General features: G+C 41.9%; 3 protein-coding genes across 4 annotated transcripts; all 3 read right to left on the bottom strand.

Moving 5' to 3' along the window:
- On the bottom strand, positions 31-1328 carry LOC8064559. The gene is made up of 2 exons (XM_002464251.2): positions 575-1328; positions 31-301 (listed from the first exon to the last, which is right to left on the bottom strand). Exon 1 carries the CDS (start codon positions 1085-1087, stop codon positions 611-613), a length of 477 nt encoding a protein of 158 aa, XP_002464296.1. The 5' UTR covers positions 1088-1328; the 3' UTR covers positions 31-301; positions 575-610.
- Positions 3007-6862, bottom strand: LOC8064558 (secretory carrier-associated membrane protein 4). Of its 2 annotated transcripts, none has more exons than XM_002464250.2 (13): positions 6501-6862; positions 5388-5453; positions 5176-5292; positions 5020-5082; positions 4808-4841; positions 4575-4697; positions 4378-4440; positions 4139-4232; positions 3965-4010; positions 3814-3881; positions 3649-3697; positions 3402-3467; positions 3007-3318 (listed from the first exon to the last, which is right to left on the bottom strand). In XM_002464250.2, the coding sequence occupies exons 1-13, from the start codon at positions 6567-6569 to the stop codon at positions 3232-3234; spliced, it is 945 nt and encodes a 314-aa protein (XP_002464295.1). In that variant the 5' UTR covers positions 6570-6862; the 3' UTR covers positions 3007-3231. The 2 variants fall into 2 exon arrangements, with proteins under 2 accessions (XP_002464295.1, XP_021306864.1); XM_021451189.1 differs by having other exon boundaries at positions 5176-5289; positions 6501-6859.
- LOC8064557 (secretory carrier-associated membrane protein 4) lies at positions 7128-11778 on the bottom strand. The gene is made up of 12 exons (XM_021451190.1): positions 11514-11778; positions 10507-10596; positions 9673-9735; positions 9499-9532; positions 9291-9413; positions 9121-9183; positions 8921-9014; positions 8776-8821; positions 8612-8679; positions 8329-8377; positions 7700-7765; positions 7128-7604 (listed from the first exon to the last, which is right to left on the bottom strand). Exons 3-12 carry the CDS (start codon positions 9706-9708, stop codon positions 7524-7526), a joined length of 660 nt encoding a protein of 219 aa, XP_021306865.1. The 5' UTR covers positions 9709-9735; positions 10507-10596; positions 11514-11778; the 3' UTR covers positions 7128-7523.

The following is a 16619-nucleotide window of genomic DNA, read 5'->3' as shown; positions in this document are numbered from 1 at the left end:
TTTTACATAAAAGTAATACAATAAAAAAACCTAAAATATTATTTAATCCTAGAAACAAACATTTTAGTTTAAAAAATATGAAACTAGTTTCAGATTTTTTTTTTTAAAAAAAATCATCTCTATCTTATGGTGCATTGCTTGTAATTTTTGAACCTAGATGAACTTATTCTGAATTTCTGATACTTATTTACTAGTAGAAAACTCTCATTATCTATTATAGTTAGTTGACATTGATCGTGTGGCCAGAGCCGATGATACAGCACAACAACTGTACAACTCAAAAGTTTTCTTTTGTATGCTTAGGCTATCTCCAACAGGAGACCTATTTGGGAACCCAAACCTAAAATGGGTCTCCAACACAATACCTATAGCCTCCAACAGAGTACCATACAGAAGACCTATTTTGGATATCAGGAGAGGCATAACCTAAATTTGGGTATCCTCTCTCCTCGAGACCCATTTGCAGAGAGTGTTGTCTTTTAGGTCTTGTTGTTGGAGAAGACTATTTGGTATGAAACCTTTTACCTGTATCGCTAGACAAATAGGTCTTGTATTTTGGGTGACGATTGTTGGAACTAATGACATGCACAGCTGCGCACTCGAGCTAGTGCTACTTGAGGTAGAACGGCGGCCGGAACATATGGAAGGACGACTTGTGCGATGCCAACACCAGCAGGAGCGCCACCACCGCCGCGACAGCCCACGGCGACGTGCCGCCGCCGCTGCCGCGGTCCGTGTCCAACGACGACGCGCCACCTTCTTCAGACTGGCCGGCCCGCCACCACCACCAGGACGCGGCAGGCGCCACGACGACGAGCCTACCGTCGGCGTCGAACAGCGCGTGGTGCGCGAGCACGGCCAGCGCGAGGAGGCCGAGCAGCAGGAGCACGCAGAGCCCGGCCTGCGTGCGCCTGCGCAGCTGCTCCTCGTACTCGTCCATCCGCCATGTCAGGTAGAGGAAGAAGGCGACGATGCTCGAGAGGGCGAGCACCGGCGCCGGCGGCATGCTGATGCCGGCGCCGCTGCCGTCCAGCCACCCAGCATGCTGCCGCCATCCGAGGTCTCCTGTCGTCGTCTCGTCCGCCATGGAGAAATGGAGAGACGTGTGACCGTGTGGACAGCCCGTGGATGATCGATGTGTGTCAGCCTAGAAAATAGAAATCGTTGTCATCCGTGCTATGAGCTTGGCGCCTGGTTTTATAAGCTTTAGTGGTGGTGCATGTAGCTAGATTGGAAGGGTCTAGATGACTGCCGAAATGCAGACTTGCAGAGTGCCCCCGCGCGCGTGTCCTTTTATGTGTGGGAGTGGGCACGTGATGGCAGCGCCGCTCTCTGGAACACCCGGGCGGCCGGGCGACAATCTTCTAGATGCAATTCTCGGGCCACATAATCATCATCCACTGCTACAGAAGACTAGAATTCTTCGTCACAAACTCACAAAACAATTTGTCAATTTCCAACAGAACATATAATAGAGAAAAGATGTTACCCCGTCAATAGAAGTGTCTTTCAAGAAAGAAATTTCATGGCACAACTCCAAAACAATTTGACAAAAGTGGAGATCTTTGACTCAATGTAAAAAGGAGAAATTCTAAAACCCATTTTTATGTTAGATTTTTATTTTCACTCGCTCAAAAGATAGTTGAGTTCAGTCTGCCACCTACATACTACTATGAGCTTGCTCGGTTCCCAACCGCAGCGCGCCACACCCATCCCGATCAGAGCACTAGCGAAAGAGCAATCAGCAATCGGACCACATCTTCAACACCCATGCCTATGCCCGGCGGAGGACGAAGCAGATCATACGCCTATTGTGGATGGAATGGAGAGACTCTCTGCAGTCCACGAAAGTGGACACCACACCGTCCTCATGGACGGCGCCCCGTGTGTGCCCACGATGCTGCCAACGCACACGGCCGGGGAAGGAGCCAAAGCCCAAAGAGCCCCCGCCGCCGCATTCCTTGCGTTGCGTCCGCGCGGGGCTTCCAGTGGTGGGTTTTCAGGCGGCGGCGAGGATGCGACCTGAAGCCGAGGACGACGACGGTCGCGCAGCGGCGGCGCTAGAGCCCTGCCGACCTCATGCGATCATGATTCAGGTTTGTTACTCACTTGTCTGAATCGAAAAGATATATGCCTCAGCAACTCACCCGTTCATTGCATGCATTTTTTTTTTTGAGACGGAGGGAATACTAACCAAACAAAATGAAGCAAGCCACACTCATGTTTTTTATGCGAGCTAATTTTGGGATGGTGAATCAGACTAGTCTGATAGCACCATTAGCGGCAACTGAGAGAGATTTTGTTTAACCTTAAAGTTGGTCGACGTTGTGTGATTTTGCAGAGATATGGTCAAATGGCTCTGATTTTGCAGAGACGCTGAAAGGCAGTTGAGGTATGCATCATGCAGACAGCGATCTGAGTGAAGATCGACCGATGTATGTTATTCAGAGATCACATGTTCACGTTCACATCACCCTGCTAATTTGAGCAGAGCTTCAGTTCAATGTCTTTCGTTAGGTAGTAGCAGGTGTACCCTGTTCCAGCCACTGAGGATGATGTTCTGCAGAGGCGGCAAAGTCATCAGCGAAGTAAGCAAACTAGACTGAAGAATCATGAAGGAACTCCTCAAGAAAGTTCCAGGTCAATCTCATTTGTTCCGCTAAGAACACCTGTCAAAACTCTTTCAGATTGGGCATGCCATATATATATACATATAAACCATAATGCCGCTGGATGGCTATTAGGCAATGTAGTCTGTACAGAATAACCTGAAAGTAAAATTTCCATCAATAATAAGGGGAGGGCCACTGTTGTATGTTTGGTTTAGAGAACATTATTATTTGATGGTATTAGAAAAAAAAAAACAAAGCTCTTTGTGAGTGTGTATAAGTAGATCCCCTTGACATGCAAGTATATGTTCCATTTTTTTGTTAAAAATCTTGAATCGAAACATCGTTACAACGTTATTATATTGCTATAATAATTGATAAAAGGTGGGACACAAAATTGCACATATGGAACAAATAGTTTATATACTCCATACTAATACTGTCATATTGACATAATTCATCAATCTGAAGGGCTCAAAACACTGTGGTAAGAAAAATTCTGAAGATTTACAGTACCCCAACCCTACACTACATATGTCTGTTCTACGAACACTCCAAACTATGAACAGTATACATTTCAAACTATGAACAGTATATATGTTGTGATTATATATATGGTTCATCAAAATGCTGCCCTCGCTGCACCACGTGCTGCTTCCCGCCTCATCTCTGCTTCTTTCCCGCTTCCTCGGAAGTACAGGTAAACACGCTGCAGGATGCAAAGCTTATATAGTTCAGAACCAATTGAAGGTATCAAGACATGAATAGAAAAGCAGTAGGCAGTAACTTCACCTGAATGACCCACATGCTTAACAAAGACTCCAAGCAGAATAATCCAAAGCCAATGAAGTAGAAGATCTACAGGTCAAAACAGTTTAACATGCAACAGAGTTATTGTTGTGTCAAGAAAACATGTCATGCGAGACAAGAATTTGTTTTTGATGTATGTATGATTTGTGTTTGCAGGAAATATAGGTACTATCCTGTGGAATTCTTGTTTACTGGATTCAGACTGAGCAATAGAGGTAAACTCACTCACCCCAACAATGACACTGTCGCCTATCAAGCTGATTGCTGGAAGAATCCCGCTGCACGACAAGTACACAGGTGGAAGCAAATTACATTACAATTCAGATTCAGGATTTCTCAAGGAAGAAAGATGTCCAAACAATGGCGAAAAGTGTAAAAAAGATGTATAACTTACGTTAATGATTTCCCCACAAAGAGAATTGAAGGAGAAACAGCTGCATACACGCAGAAGGCGATATGAACCTGTATGGGGTCAGCATGAGCATGTGAGATGCATAGGCTTATCGGCAACACATTCTAATACAGCAATGTTACTGGATGCTCACCAAGTAGAAGAGGAAAAACCATCCAAATTTAAGAGCACTCTCATTCCTGTACACATGTGTTGTAGACAAACTATATGAGGCTATGTGATGCTTAAATGTCTTCAAAGTTTAAACCGATAGAATGAAATATTATTTATAGGGAGGAAATTGACTTATGGGTAACATTGCATTTACCTCATTGCACGGTATAGTGGCCGGTACCAAAGGTAGTAGGCACCGGGGCATCCAAGAATGAAGTATATAATTGCAAGAAACCATATCTTAGGACCTGCATCATGAAACAAAATGGCACACTTTTTTTAGATAATGAAATAAATTGCCCTTGCCTCTGCATCAATATATGCACATGGTCGTGAACCATACACGTCGGTTATGAGCGCATGAGTAGAAAGAGCAATGTTTTATGAGCATACCTGACCCTTTTGCCCAGGCAGCGGTAACACAGATTATGTTCCAAAACAGGCACAAGACCAACCCTACCAGACATATATCAGGGCACACATTAATAACTTTTGCATTATAATGAAAGAGCCATTATAGCAGGAGACAACATGAAGTACAGGTAAGTACAAAGAATGACATTTCAGATAAGGGACAAAAGAAAACGTACCTAAGAGTGATGCAAATGCGACATACAGTGTTCTTTGCAGATGAACAGGTATCTCGTTGCCAATATCATTATGAATGATGGGGAAAAATGGTGGCCAATTTTTCTCTTCCAATACAATGCCAGCTGCAAGAGAACATGGACAACGATGCTATTATTGTTAATGAAAGGAAGTCTTTGCAAATGATGTCAAAAAATAGCACAGCGACGTCAGATGATGAACTCTGAAACTCCACCTCGTGCTGCAGCATCTTCTCGCCTTTTTATTTCCTACATGGAGCAGAGCTAGGTTTAACAGAGAAATCAACAAACTGGATATAAAAGGTATGCAATGATTTCTACTAAAATTTTGCGCCATAGTATGTCAGACCAAAGATCATTTCCACAAAACCATCAAGAACAGCATGCTGATGCCAACTATTCCAGTCTCTGTATTGGATCCAGTTACCTTCTCACGCCTGTTCAACTCGGCCTCCTTGGCCAGAAGCTCCTTCTCCCTTGTCTTCATGTCCTATGTGCATGGACAACCAAGCAAGAATGATTTATCATGTTACTAGAATTACATCAATAACATCCATCTAGTAGCATGAATAGTTGCAACTACCTTGTTTGTGTCCATGGGGATATCCACTGGGGTAGCAAAGTCATTGTAGAAGTCAGCAGGTTCAGGAGGAAGAGGCGAAAGGCGTGTGCTAGGAGGAGCAGAAGGGCGTTGTGACTGCTGCGTGAACACAATGTTGTATTCGCATGATCATCCAGCTAAAGCATTTTATTTTACTTTTTGTTACTGAAACATTCAGTGTATTTTGCACTCACCGTCGTGTAGAACGCGCCACCAGAATAGCTGGACTGAGCACTTGATCCTCCTCTTTTAGCTTGGTCCTGGAGAAAAGAGTACCATGAGTGCAGAATTGCAATTAACCTAATTCCTGTTGTTCCTGAACACACCTACTGAAAAGAAAAATGAACTGCTTTATTTCCCCATAATCGAGAATGTGTTAGCATGTATCATATGCAACCTTTCTTCATTTCTTAAATTTTGTTGTCATCAGCAGCGCACAAGTATTCCTCTAACTTGGATTTTTTTAAAAAAAAAAAATTGGAACGCTACTTTAGTACTTGGGAATACATAGTATGAACTTCAAGCAATTTTGATGGCCATGGGCTCATTACACAAGGAATAGTGCCTTTTTTTTTGCAGGGAACGTTAATAAGGACTTGAGCGTACATATTATGAACTCTAAGCACAAGGAACAGGGGTTTTTTCCTATAAAAAAAAGAAAAAAAGAAAAAGGGAACAGGGCTTGCAAGCAACTAGGAAGGCGCAGGGGGGCCAGCAGTAAGCCGGTAACAGGATTTTCCTCGGATCCTTCACACGGAAGTTTGAGACTAAATTTGAATTTTTAATAAGGTAACCGATCACAACTCACTGGTATCTGTGTGTTAAAGCCCACTTTTCCCCATCGTGCATACAGTTGGAGAAAAAAAATTCGACACAGTAAAACTAATCGTCTCCTAGGCCGGTGGTGATTTAGCTCAGATTCCCTGCATGATCATGTTTGTGTAGAAAGTCCAACACAATTCAATCCAATTGCATAGATACAGAATCTGCGATCGTCTATTCTCTGCAAGCAGCAACCTTATCTCTTGCCTTTCTCTATTGTTCTCTGGCTTTTCCTCTTCTGAAGAATACTGTTCTTTTTTTCATTGAAACTGAACTTGGCACAAAAGTTTGATCACGGAAGCAGTCAAGCTCAGCAGCAGGAGCAGCAACTAGGAAACAAAGCAACTCCGGAAGAAAGAAAGAAAGAAAGAAAGAAACGAAGGAGCAGATACGCAGAAGCAATCAATTTGAAGCAGGGGGAGGAGGAAGAGCCGGACGGAGCTCAGCGCCGGCGCGAGCTGGGCCTGGGCAGGCTTACGGCTTACCGCGAAAGGGTTGACCTCGTCGGCGCCGCCCTCCTCGAAGGGGTTGTCGTACTTCGATCTCCCCGCCATGGATCCTTCCCTCCTGGCGGCTCCTCGCTATGCTCCGCTCCGCTCCGAGGTCAGCAGGGAGAGAGAGGAGGACCAGGACAGGGGCACTCGGGGGCAAGGTGGGCAGCACAAGAAGAAGAAGAAGCAGCAGCCCGGTTGGACCTCTGCTCCTTGCGTACGTGTACGGACTCCCCCCAACGCGTAGAAATCGCAGACGGACTAGAAGCAGCCGTGCCTGACTACCGCCGCATCGTCCATGGCGTCTAGAACGGGGGCAGGGGGCTGACGAAAAATTTAGCGGACTCCGCGTGGATTTGTCACCCATCCCCGGTAGTCAGCTTTTACCTTTACTTAGTTTTCGCCGTCAAACACATCATCAGCCGTTGCTGCAACGAATGGAAGAGGCACCGGTGGAGGCTTTGGCTTTGCCGCCCCCGCCACGCCATCCAGACAGCGACGGCGTCGCCATATCCTACTATTCCTACCTGCTCCCCCGCCTCCCGGTGACGGTGAACATTACGTACATGTAACCGTCCCGACGTACACGGAGGAAACCTTTCGGCTCACACATGAGACATGTTGACACGTTTGCAATATGTAAACGTAAAACTCGCCAGATTTACAGCATTGATGATCAAGAAAAAATGCTATGTAATAGGTTCATAATCACAAAAGAATATATATATAAACCATAGAATAAAAATAATGGAAAGGAGTGCTTTGCCGAAAGGGCAAATGTCAAGCGAGCATCCGGGGCCACATGCAGGGCTGTCTTCCCATTTTCCTCTGTTTCGCCTTTCGGGGGGATTTCAGTTTCGTTTCAGATAAGAGAGGAACCCCCCACAACCACAAGGCAAAAATGGCAGCTACAACTGTGCGCCCGAAACTGCTTTCTCCAACAAGCGTTCACTCGGTCACACCAAACTTAATTCACATACTACGCTTCATCCCTCTTCTCTCCTAGGAGAGAAGGCATCAGAACGGTGGCGCGCGAGACGCGGTGTCAGGCCTCATCTGCGCCTCGCTTCCTTTCCCGCGGAAGAACCAGTACACTTTCTGTAAACCACAAAAAACAAGCATTTGCAGAACCAAACACATCAGTTCCACTTGTCGGAGTCGGAGGAATGTGAGTATGCTGTGTATATTCCTACCTGGAAAACCCAGATGCTCAGCAGTGCCTCCAGCACAAACATCGCGAAGCCCATGAAGTACATTATCTGAAAGCGAAAGTACTTGTGAGCAACGAAAGGTATCAGTGGTATTTAAGACTCGTGGAAATGTTTGCCTTAAGGCCTTGTTTGGATGTAGTTGGATTCACATCAATCCACATGTGTTGAGGTGGATTGGAGTGGAATTTGAACTAAATTCCACACCAACACACATGGATTGAAGTGAATCCGAGAGATCCAAACAAGGCCTAAAAGTTTTTCCTTAGTCGCTCCCTGCACCTAGCCCCACTAGTCTGTAGTCTCATGTCACATCAAAAGCATTCACAAAACCATGCCAATGGTTCAGGTTCCAGCGGTAACTTGCTGTAAACTACTACTTCTGCTCATGCCATTGTATGAGATGGAGGATGGACAACAGTGGCAAAGCAAGCTTGCCATTTTAAGCACAGAAATACTTGACAGAGGGAACTGGAGTGGTAACAGTTTGATTCTGACTTCTGTTTAGATTTTTTTTAAATACTTCTGTTTAGATTTGATAGAAGGTAAAACAACTGATCGTTTCTAGGTTCCTCATATTTTCATGTACATATATTAACATAGTATCAACTCACCCCAACACCAGCATTCTCGCCTATCTCGCTGATCGATTGAAAAATTCCACTGCAAATAATAAGATAAGACAAATGAAGCAAATTATAGTTTGACAGCAAGATAATGCACAAAAGAGAGCTAACAAGTTAGCAAGCTTATCACACTGAGTTTTCAAATTTGGAAGCAACAAAGCAACTTTTACTTATATTCAACATATTCTAAGAAAAGCCCCAACTTTACAACAATTACTTCAAAGACACATGTACTTGTATAATAAGAAACTTGTAAACTTAAAAGACTTACGCCAATGATCTTCCCACATAAAAGAATGGCGGAGAAACAGCAGCGTATATGCAGAAGGCAATGTGAAACTGCAGAGACAATACAAAGTTATGACGAGATTTTCTACTCACATGGAACTACAATTATACCATACAAAGAATCTTGTTTTTTAACACAAATCTTACAAAGTAGAATAGGAAGAACCATCCATAGCTGAACGCACTATCCTTTCTGGTGAAAGCATTATAATATCAGGTGAATCTTATGTTTTAAATACTTCAAACAAAAACTTTGTAAAATAGTTTTGGAAGCTCAGTAGGAATATAGTACCTCATGGCACGATAAAGAGGTCGGTACCATAAAAAGTAGGCACCTGGGCATCCAGTAATGAAGTATATGACTGCCAGAAACCAGATCCTAGGATCTGCATGGAAGAACATTGATACTAACTAAATAGCAGAAACAAAAAATTTAAATAATATGATTATTAGAAGCACAAAAAATAAAATAAAAAAAATTTATGAACATACCATGCCCTGTAACCCAAGCAGCAGTTACACATAAAATGTTCCAGAAGAGGCATATGACCAACCCTGCATGAAAAAAATTGCAAAAAGTATTGGTCACAATTCTTTTGAAAGCCACTAATCCTTAAAGAGGACAGTTTTTTAATTAATTGGAACATTCCCTAGCTTCATACCTAGGAGTGATGCAAAAGAAACATACTGTACTCGTTGCAAGTGAACGGGTATATCATTTGAAATGTCAACATGAATGATGGGGAAGAATGGTGGCCAGTTTTTGGGCTCTATTATAACTCCAGCTGCATGTAAAAGAGGGGTGCAATTTAAATTTATGCGACATTTCTGAAGAAAAATGGTACATGCACAAAATAAAATTAAGGTTACCTCTCGCAAGAGCTTCTTCCCTTCTTTTTATTTCCTAGAGAAAGGAGCACAAAGTTATACAATATAGTGACGAGAATAAATGCTAAAGTTCAAAAGTGTGTAAAGTTAGTTGCATATTTGATAAAACAATAACAGTAAATGGCAGATCAGATACTCGGTTTAACTAGTATATACCTGTTCCCTCCTGTTTAGCTCAGCCTCTTTAGCCATAAGTTCCCTCTCCGTTTTCTTGAGGTCCTGGATTGTGTAGACAAACGGATCTGATATACTGATATTGAAAGAAAGAAACATAGAGAAAATCTGCTAAGGGAAAAGGAAAACCAGTCTCCAATCCCTCCTCTTTAGCCTGAACCTAACTTCTAGCCTTTTAATCAGCCTTCCAAATAGTTTTCTGTTTTATGATTGCTTGCCAAATAGAATTATTTAGAATATTATGGAGTTTTCTATCATATTCCTACAGAGTACATACACTTACATGGTAGTTTTTTTTTCTGCAATACCACGACATATCAGTGACTTCTCACTTTCTCAGAACACATATAAGAATAAACCATAGGTTCAATCAAAAGAAAGAAAGCAAACTTATTTGTTAGCTTGCAGTGGAAACATGGAACCGAACATCAGGTGTACATACATGTGTAAGATTGAAGCTTTGCATAATGATTGAAAGATAGTACAAAATCAATGAAAAAGGCTAAAATAGTACTTCCTCCATCCCAAATTGTAAGTCATTTCAAAAATCTTGGAGAGTCAAACTTTTCTAAGTTTGACCAAATTTATATGATAAAATAATTATTATTATGATACCAACTAAGTATCATTAGATTCTTCCTTAATTATATTTTCATAATATACTCACTTTACGTTACAAATCTTAGTATTTTTCTCTATAAATTTGGTCAAACATGAAAATGCTTTGACTCTCCAAGATTCTTGGAATGACTTACAATTTGGGATGGAGGAAGTAGTAAATAATAGTTAACCAAGCAATTCAAGCAGTCAAACTACCTTTTTTGCATCAAGTGGGATATCTACAGATGCTCCAATGTCATTGTAGAAACCAACTGGTTCTGGAGGGAGCGGAGTTGGACGTGGATGCTACATGAGTAAAAAGATATGATCCTTAGACAGTAATGATGAGCCAAAGCAAAGATAATGAAACACACATAAATAATTTTGGTTCCATAATAATAAATTTTTAAAATTTGATTCAGAGCTTGGCAAGTGTGTGCGCATGCCTATGTGCTATTCACAACATATTTTCATCTTCTCTTTTGCCAAGGCATAACACACAAGAGAACGAAATGTAGAAGTACAGTTTTATGGTGTCATTCTGTCACACGTTTGATTGGTTGCTATGCTTTGTTTTGTATTGCAAAAGTCTGTTAAGTTGATACATCAACAATATCAATGGGCTAGAAAATCATACGATAGATTGACAGAACAAACCACAGCATGGAGAACATATGTCTACACTATACAAATTCGCTAGTATCCATAGTAACATCAGATCAAGTTTAAGAAATTTTATTTCTTATACACTAGTAGACTATGTTACACGGATACTTCCCTGAAGTTACGTATCAGTATCGCGATATGTATCGGCATATCGCCGATACTCTGCCGATATGGTATCTAACAGATGTGAGTAGAGAAGTGAGTTAAGCGGAAACTAAGCTCGGTTCAGGCAAAAGCACCTGAAAAAACTAAGCTGGGTTCTAACACATGTGCAGGATCGTGAAAAATCAGGCAATCTCCAAACGCCCAATCATGTGATGTGACCAGCAGGAAGAACATATATTTGTTAATAGCCCCAATCATGTGACGAGCAGGAAGAACATATATTAGTTAATAGCTAAGATAATTGCACAATTTGTTAATGGGCATTTTGGTACTCCGTGCAATGTTCAGGTAACAACAACCAAAACACCCAATCCGACTTGGAAATGGACAAACTATAGTGGATACATGACGAGGTTGTTTCTAATCAAAACCGAATCCCGCAAACGACGTACCTCCGGCGCCGGGGAGAGGTCACAACTGTTGCGGCGGCGCGCCCCGTAGCCACAGTCAAGTCAACAGCGCGCGCCGCTGCTCTGCCGCCCGCACCATCGTGCGGAGGGAGAACAGCGAAGCCAGCGTCCGGCCGAGATGGGTGGGCTAATAACTACCCAGTGACTATGCATTGCACCGCAGTTTGGGTGTCGCCGCCGTGCGCCGGAGCCCGGTGCAGCCGCCGCCCGCCGGACTGGGATGCGAGACGAGCAGGCTGCTGGGCCGGCGGCCGGCTTGACTGCCTAGTAGAACTCAAGCCCATTTGTTCGCATGGGCCTATAATGTAATGAGCCCATGCTCCCTGTCGTCCATCTAAAAAAAAAGAAATTTCTTTCTTTCGTTGTTCTAAAAAAATTGTTTCCAATAAAAAAATTGAAATGAAATGATATTGCCTTCTATGAAAACAGAGTCATATAGACTATTCTTCTGGAAACAAAAATAAGAAATTATATCATCGGTTTTCCTCAAAACATATGGAATGTTTTTTAGACAAAGGCATGCGGTTGCAAACTAGTTATTATTTTATTTAAAAAGCGAAAATAACTAAATACAATATCCATGGGCGAGGCGAAAAAAATCCTATTTTAGTTTTATTGGGCAACGCAGATTGGAATGTTCTCTTTCTTTGAATATAAATAAACTCACCAACATTTAGACCTGTATATATTTAGATTAAATTCTAGTACTCCATCCATTGTAATTAAACTATAGGTCATTTAAGTTTATTCTAAAGGTCTATTTAGATGCCTTCAAAATTCTAAAAGTTTATAAGATTTCCTATCACATCGAATCTTACAGCATATATATAAAAGCACTAAACATAGATTAAAAAAATAACTAATTGTACAGTTTACCTATAATTCGTGATACGAATCTTTTAAGCCTAGTTAAGCAATGATTGGACAATATTTGCCAAATACAAATGAAAATGCTATAATATCCAAATCTAAATTTTTTTGATCTAAACAGGCCGGCCCTAAGTCAAATTTCTCAAAATATAAGTAAGGTTATAGAAAAATGCACAATATTTACAACACGAAGCTAGTTTTATTTAATTCTCTCTCCTCCAAAACGAATCAGGTAGAGCGGAATGCTCGGTGCTTCAGGCTGCTGGACCCAAAACTTGATTAAGGCCTTGTTTAGATCAACTCAAAATCCATTTTTTTCAAAATTCCCCGTCACATCGAATCTTGCAGCACATGTATGGAGCATTAAATATAGATAAAAACAAAAACTAATTGCACAGTTTATCTGTAATTTACGAGACGAATCTTTTGAGCCTACTTAGTCTATAATTGGATAATAATTGTCAAATACAAATAAAAGTGCTACAGTATCAAAATCCAAAAACTTTTTATAACTAAACAAGGCCTAGCTAGATAAAGTTTAACTTAGAATAGAGTGATACGTATATAATTTGGATTTGAGAGAGAGTATAGGTGTCAACTCGATCTTTCCAATCAAACACATAAAATTAATTACAATAATCTATATATAGTAAACACTCACACCCGACTGTTGCATGCATAAACTCTACTGCACAGGTGTATATATAAACTCAAGTTAGTCATGATCTGCCTTATTTTTTGTAATTCCATATGTTACGGACACATTAAGGGCCTGTGTAGATCCCAAATCTTTACATCCTAAAACTTTTGGCTGTAAACTTTATATTCAAATAGGTGTTTAGATGCTTCCTAAATTTTTTAGTCAACAAGACACATGACACGGGTCCCTAAGCAAGTTTACACAGTTTTGGGCTTCAAGGTCCCAAATTCCAAATCTTTACAGCCAAGTTTTACAAGCCTCTGTTTAGATCAATTCTTCCAAAAAATGCTTATTTCTCTAAAAGTTTTGGCTGTTTGGCTGCATCTAAACAGACCCTAAGTTGCGGCAAGATTTCTTTGGACAGGAGTGGTTGGCATCGTTGCATTTTTCTCACCAAGTTTTGGCAAGTTTAGAAGAATGTTAGGCAAACTTGAGCCAAATGGCTCCCAGAGTTTCCACAACTGAAAAAAAAGGACACTGCAATAATTTGCCATCGTTTCAGTTTCAGGGTTTCCTTATTAAGGTAAAACAATCCGAAACGTTGTACTCTAGCTTTCTTGTTCTCTGTCTTAATTTGTAAACTAGCTAGCGAAATCAACGTTAAACTCGATCTTCGAAACTAAGATCCCAACCATCAGAGCTCGATTTATCCAATTCTAGTTTACATTACATGTAATCAATCCCATTTTGTGCGATAGGGGACCATAATCTTCAAAACTTGGAGACTCTAAACCAACACACAACACCTTATATATACTGCAGGAAGGAAATTATAAAGCAGCAAATCATGCATCGCCTGATCGATCACGAGAGACAGACTAGTCGCTGCGTGAGCGTGAGTTACGTTACGTACGTACCGAGAAGGGGTTGACGACGTCTCCGTCGCTCTCCTCGAACGGGTTGTCGTCGTGCCTCCACCTTCCGGCCATGGCGCCGGCCCGACGACCTCGACCCTTCCTCGCTAGCTCTCTGCTTCGATCGCTGACCTAGCGTGTTTGCACTCCGGCGCCGCCGGCCGCTGGCGCCTGGCGGCAATTCTGCAAATGATACTACCAAAGCTTCCGCTTGCCGCCCCAGCTGCTTCGGGGACTAGCTACTTCTTCGTTCCTCACAGTTATACTATCAGTGCCGTCGTCCGGCTCAGGCGACAAGCCACAACCTGACAAATAATGCCAACAATTTGCATTTGATTAATGCATCACGTTAACAATGAGGCCGATCGTTATCGTATCTGGGCACTCCGCCTTACACGATCGATCGATGTAACAATCTCTCCAATCAGTTTTTACCATCGGCCCTTGCTAATTTCTTGTCTGCACTCTGGAGTGTCTGGAGTCTGGACTTCGTCGATGCGTTCCAGGCGCAAATTAAACCGGCTGCCCCAGCTTTGCCGTTTCCTCGATGCTATTTCCTATTTGATTGGTTAGCTGGTAGCGCGCGTGTAACAGCGACGGAGTCCTTTGTATATTCAAATGGGATCGGAAAGCGTCGTCGATCGGCCTTGCGCGGCACGCCCGATATCCGGCAAATGTCCATTGCCTTGCCGCCCAAATGGCAGCATATCCGATCCTGGCCTGCGTTGGTTGGTCGTTGCTAATTTCTTGGCGCACCTTCTTGTCCCGTGGTTATGCGGATCAACGAGGGGTCACTGTTCATTTCGCTGAAATTTGGTTTATACTGATACTGATTTATTACGAGAGAAAACACTGTTTCTTCTCGCTGAAAATACCGCTAAAGTAGTGCTGAAGAATAGGGGCAGAATGCATGCTAATAATGCGGTGACCACTATGTGTACGAAACTCGAAGAAAAAGAAGAGATGCGATCACAAACACAGGGAATGGAGATGGAGTTTCAAATTACCTCCTACGTTGTCATTTCTCATAACCAAGGCCAATGGTTCTCAAATTTAAATGATAAAACATTTCCAACCTAACCGAAATAGGTGAGTCTCAGAAATTTGATAATTATTCCGAACCGAGATTCACTTTTTTTGATCTGTCAAAGTGTTCAAGTCCAGTTAATATCTGGCTGAATTTTAGCCAAAATTTGATCATGAGCCATCCATCCTGAAAGCATCTAGGCCCCTAATTTGATTTTGACAATTAATGACAACATAATCATTATGACTAATGTGTGTTTTACAGAGATAATATAAAGTTAGGTCACAATGTTGATTAATTAATGGGAAATCAATAATTTTCATGCCCCTATTGATGGATTTTCTTTAGTTTTCAAAAGGATGAGTGATAAGGTTAAGGACAAACAAGTTTAAAGTGTCGTTTAGTGTGAAAAGACATTCAGAGTAGTTTAGGACCTTTTCTCTTTGGTCATACTATAAAGGGGGTATGCACCGGTAGCTTGATCTAGGTGAGTCTAGTGAATGGGTATGGTGCACAAATACAAAACTTAGCACTAGCTATGTCGGTCATGTTCTCTTGCACTACTTCAGTAGTACTTTTCAGTGAAAAAATAGTATTTTTCTCTCACAACATTTTAGCATCAACATAAACTAAATTTCAGCGAAACCACTAAGGTCATTTGGAAGTTAGCCCATTCTTAAAGTTGTTTGAATTGGATGAGAGAGAATGGTGTGTTTTGCATGCACCGAATTTATCCTGTGTGCTAGTCAGAGGTGCACCGAAGAAAGAGGTACATGTGTAGTTGATTTTTTGTACAGTGAATAGTGCCACCTATTCTTGTAGTGTCACCGAAGAAGATAGCATCAGAGAAAAAGGTGACAAGATACCAATTTTGCTAAGTAGAAAAGGTTACTCGCTCCAATAAGGTTCTAGACTAGGGTTTTGCTCACCGGATTCGTCCGGTGGCTACCAGCTGAGGATGTGCTACTGACGCCATACAGTAACGACTAGCATGGAAATAGTCATTGGGATGGCATCGGATATGTTCAAATGATCACCCGACTTTCCCAGTCGTGTCGTTTATGTTGAGCTACATGTACCCCTCTATCTTGTGCAACATCAAAACAGTTGCATATACTCTTTGGTGTCCAAGGGAGAGCTCAAGACTAGTGGAGTGATTTGGATTCAATAATTCAAAGATTAAGGATTCTATTAGTGCTTATGGAGTAGTAAGTGTACATCCACTCTTCACATTAGGCTTAGTTAGGCCAAGTGAGGGTTTGTGCTTGTTCCTCTTGCTGATCGGCATCATCTAGATGGTTTGGTGGTGATTGGGAGCTTGGTAATCTCTCGGTGGAGATTGTGAGAGGCTCAAGTCGTGGTGTACAGTTGTGGATGATCCACCATATCGGAGGTGAAGTATCAACCCTTAGAGAGCACTTGGTTCTTGAACGGATCAAGGAGGAGCAATATTTTGCAAGGTACTTTAAGGACTAGTAGAGAGTGTTGACTCTCATGTGTACTTTGGGAAAGAAACATCGCCACGTTCCTAACCTTTACCTTGGGAAAGAAACATCGCGACGTTCCTAACCTTTCTCCTTTTATATTTGAGTAATTTACTTTCACGTATTTACATTCCTAGAATTTTCATACTTGAC

Source organism: Sorghum bicolor, chromosome 1 (genome assembly GCF_000003195.3).
Source record: "Sorghum bicolor cultivar BTx623 chromosome 1, Sorghum_bicolor_NCBIv3, whole genome shotgun sequence".
In the NCBI taxonomy this organism is placed as follows: Eukaryota; Viridiplantae; Streptophyta; class Magnoliopsida; order Poales; family Poaceae; genus Sorghum; species Sorghum bicolor.
Note: the sequence above shows the minus strand (reverse complement) of the source record. Positions and strands in the feature narration are given on the sequence as shown.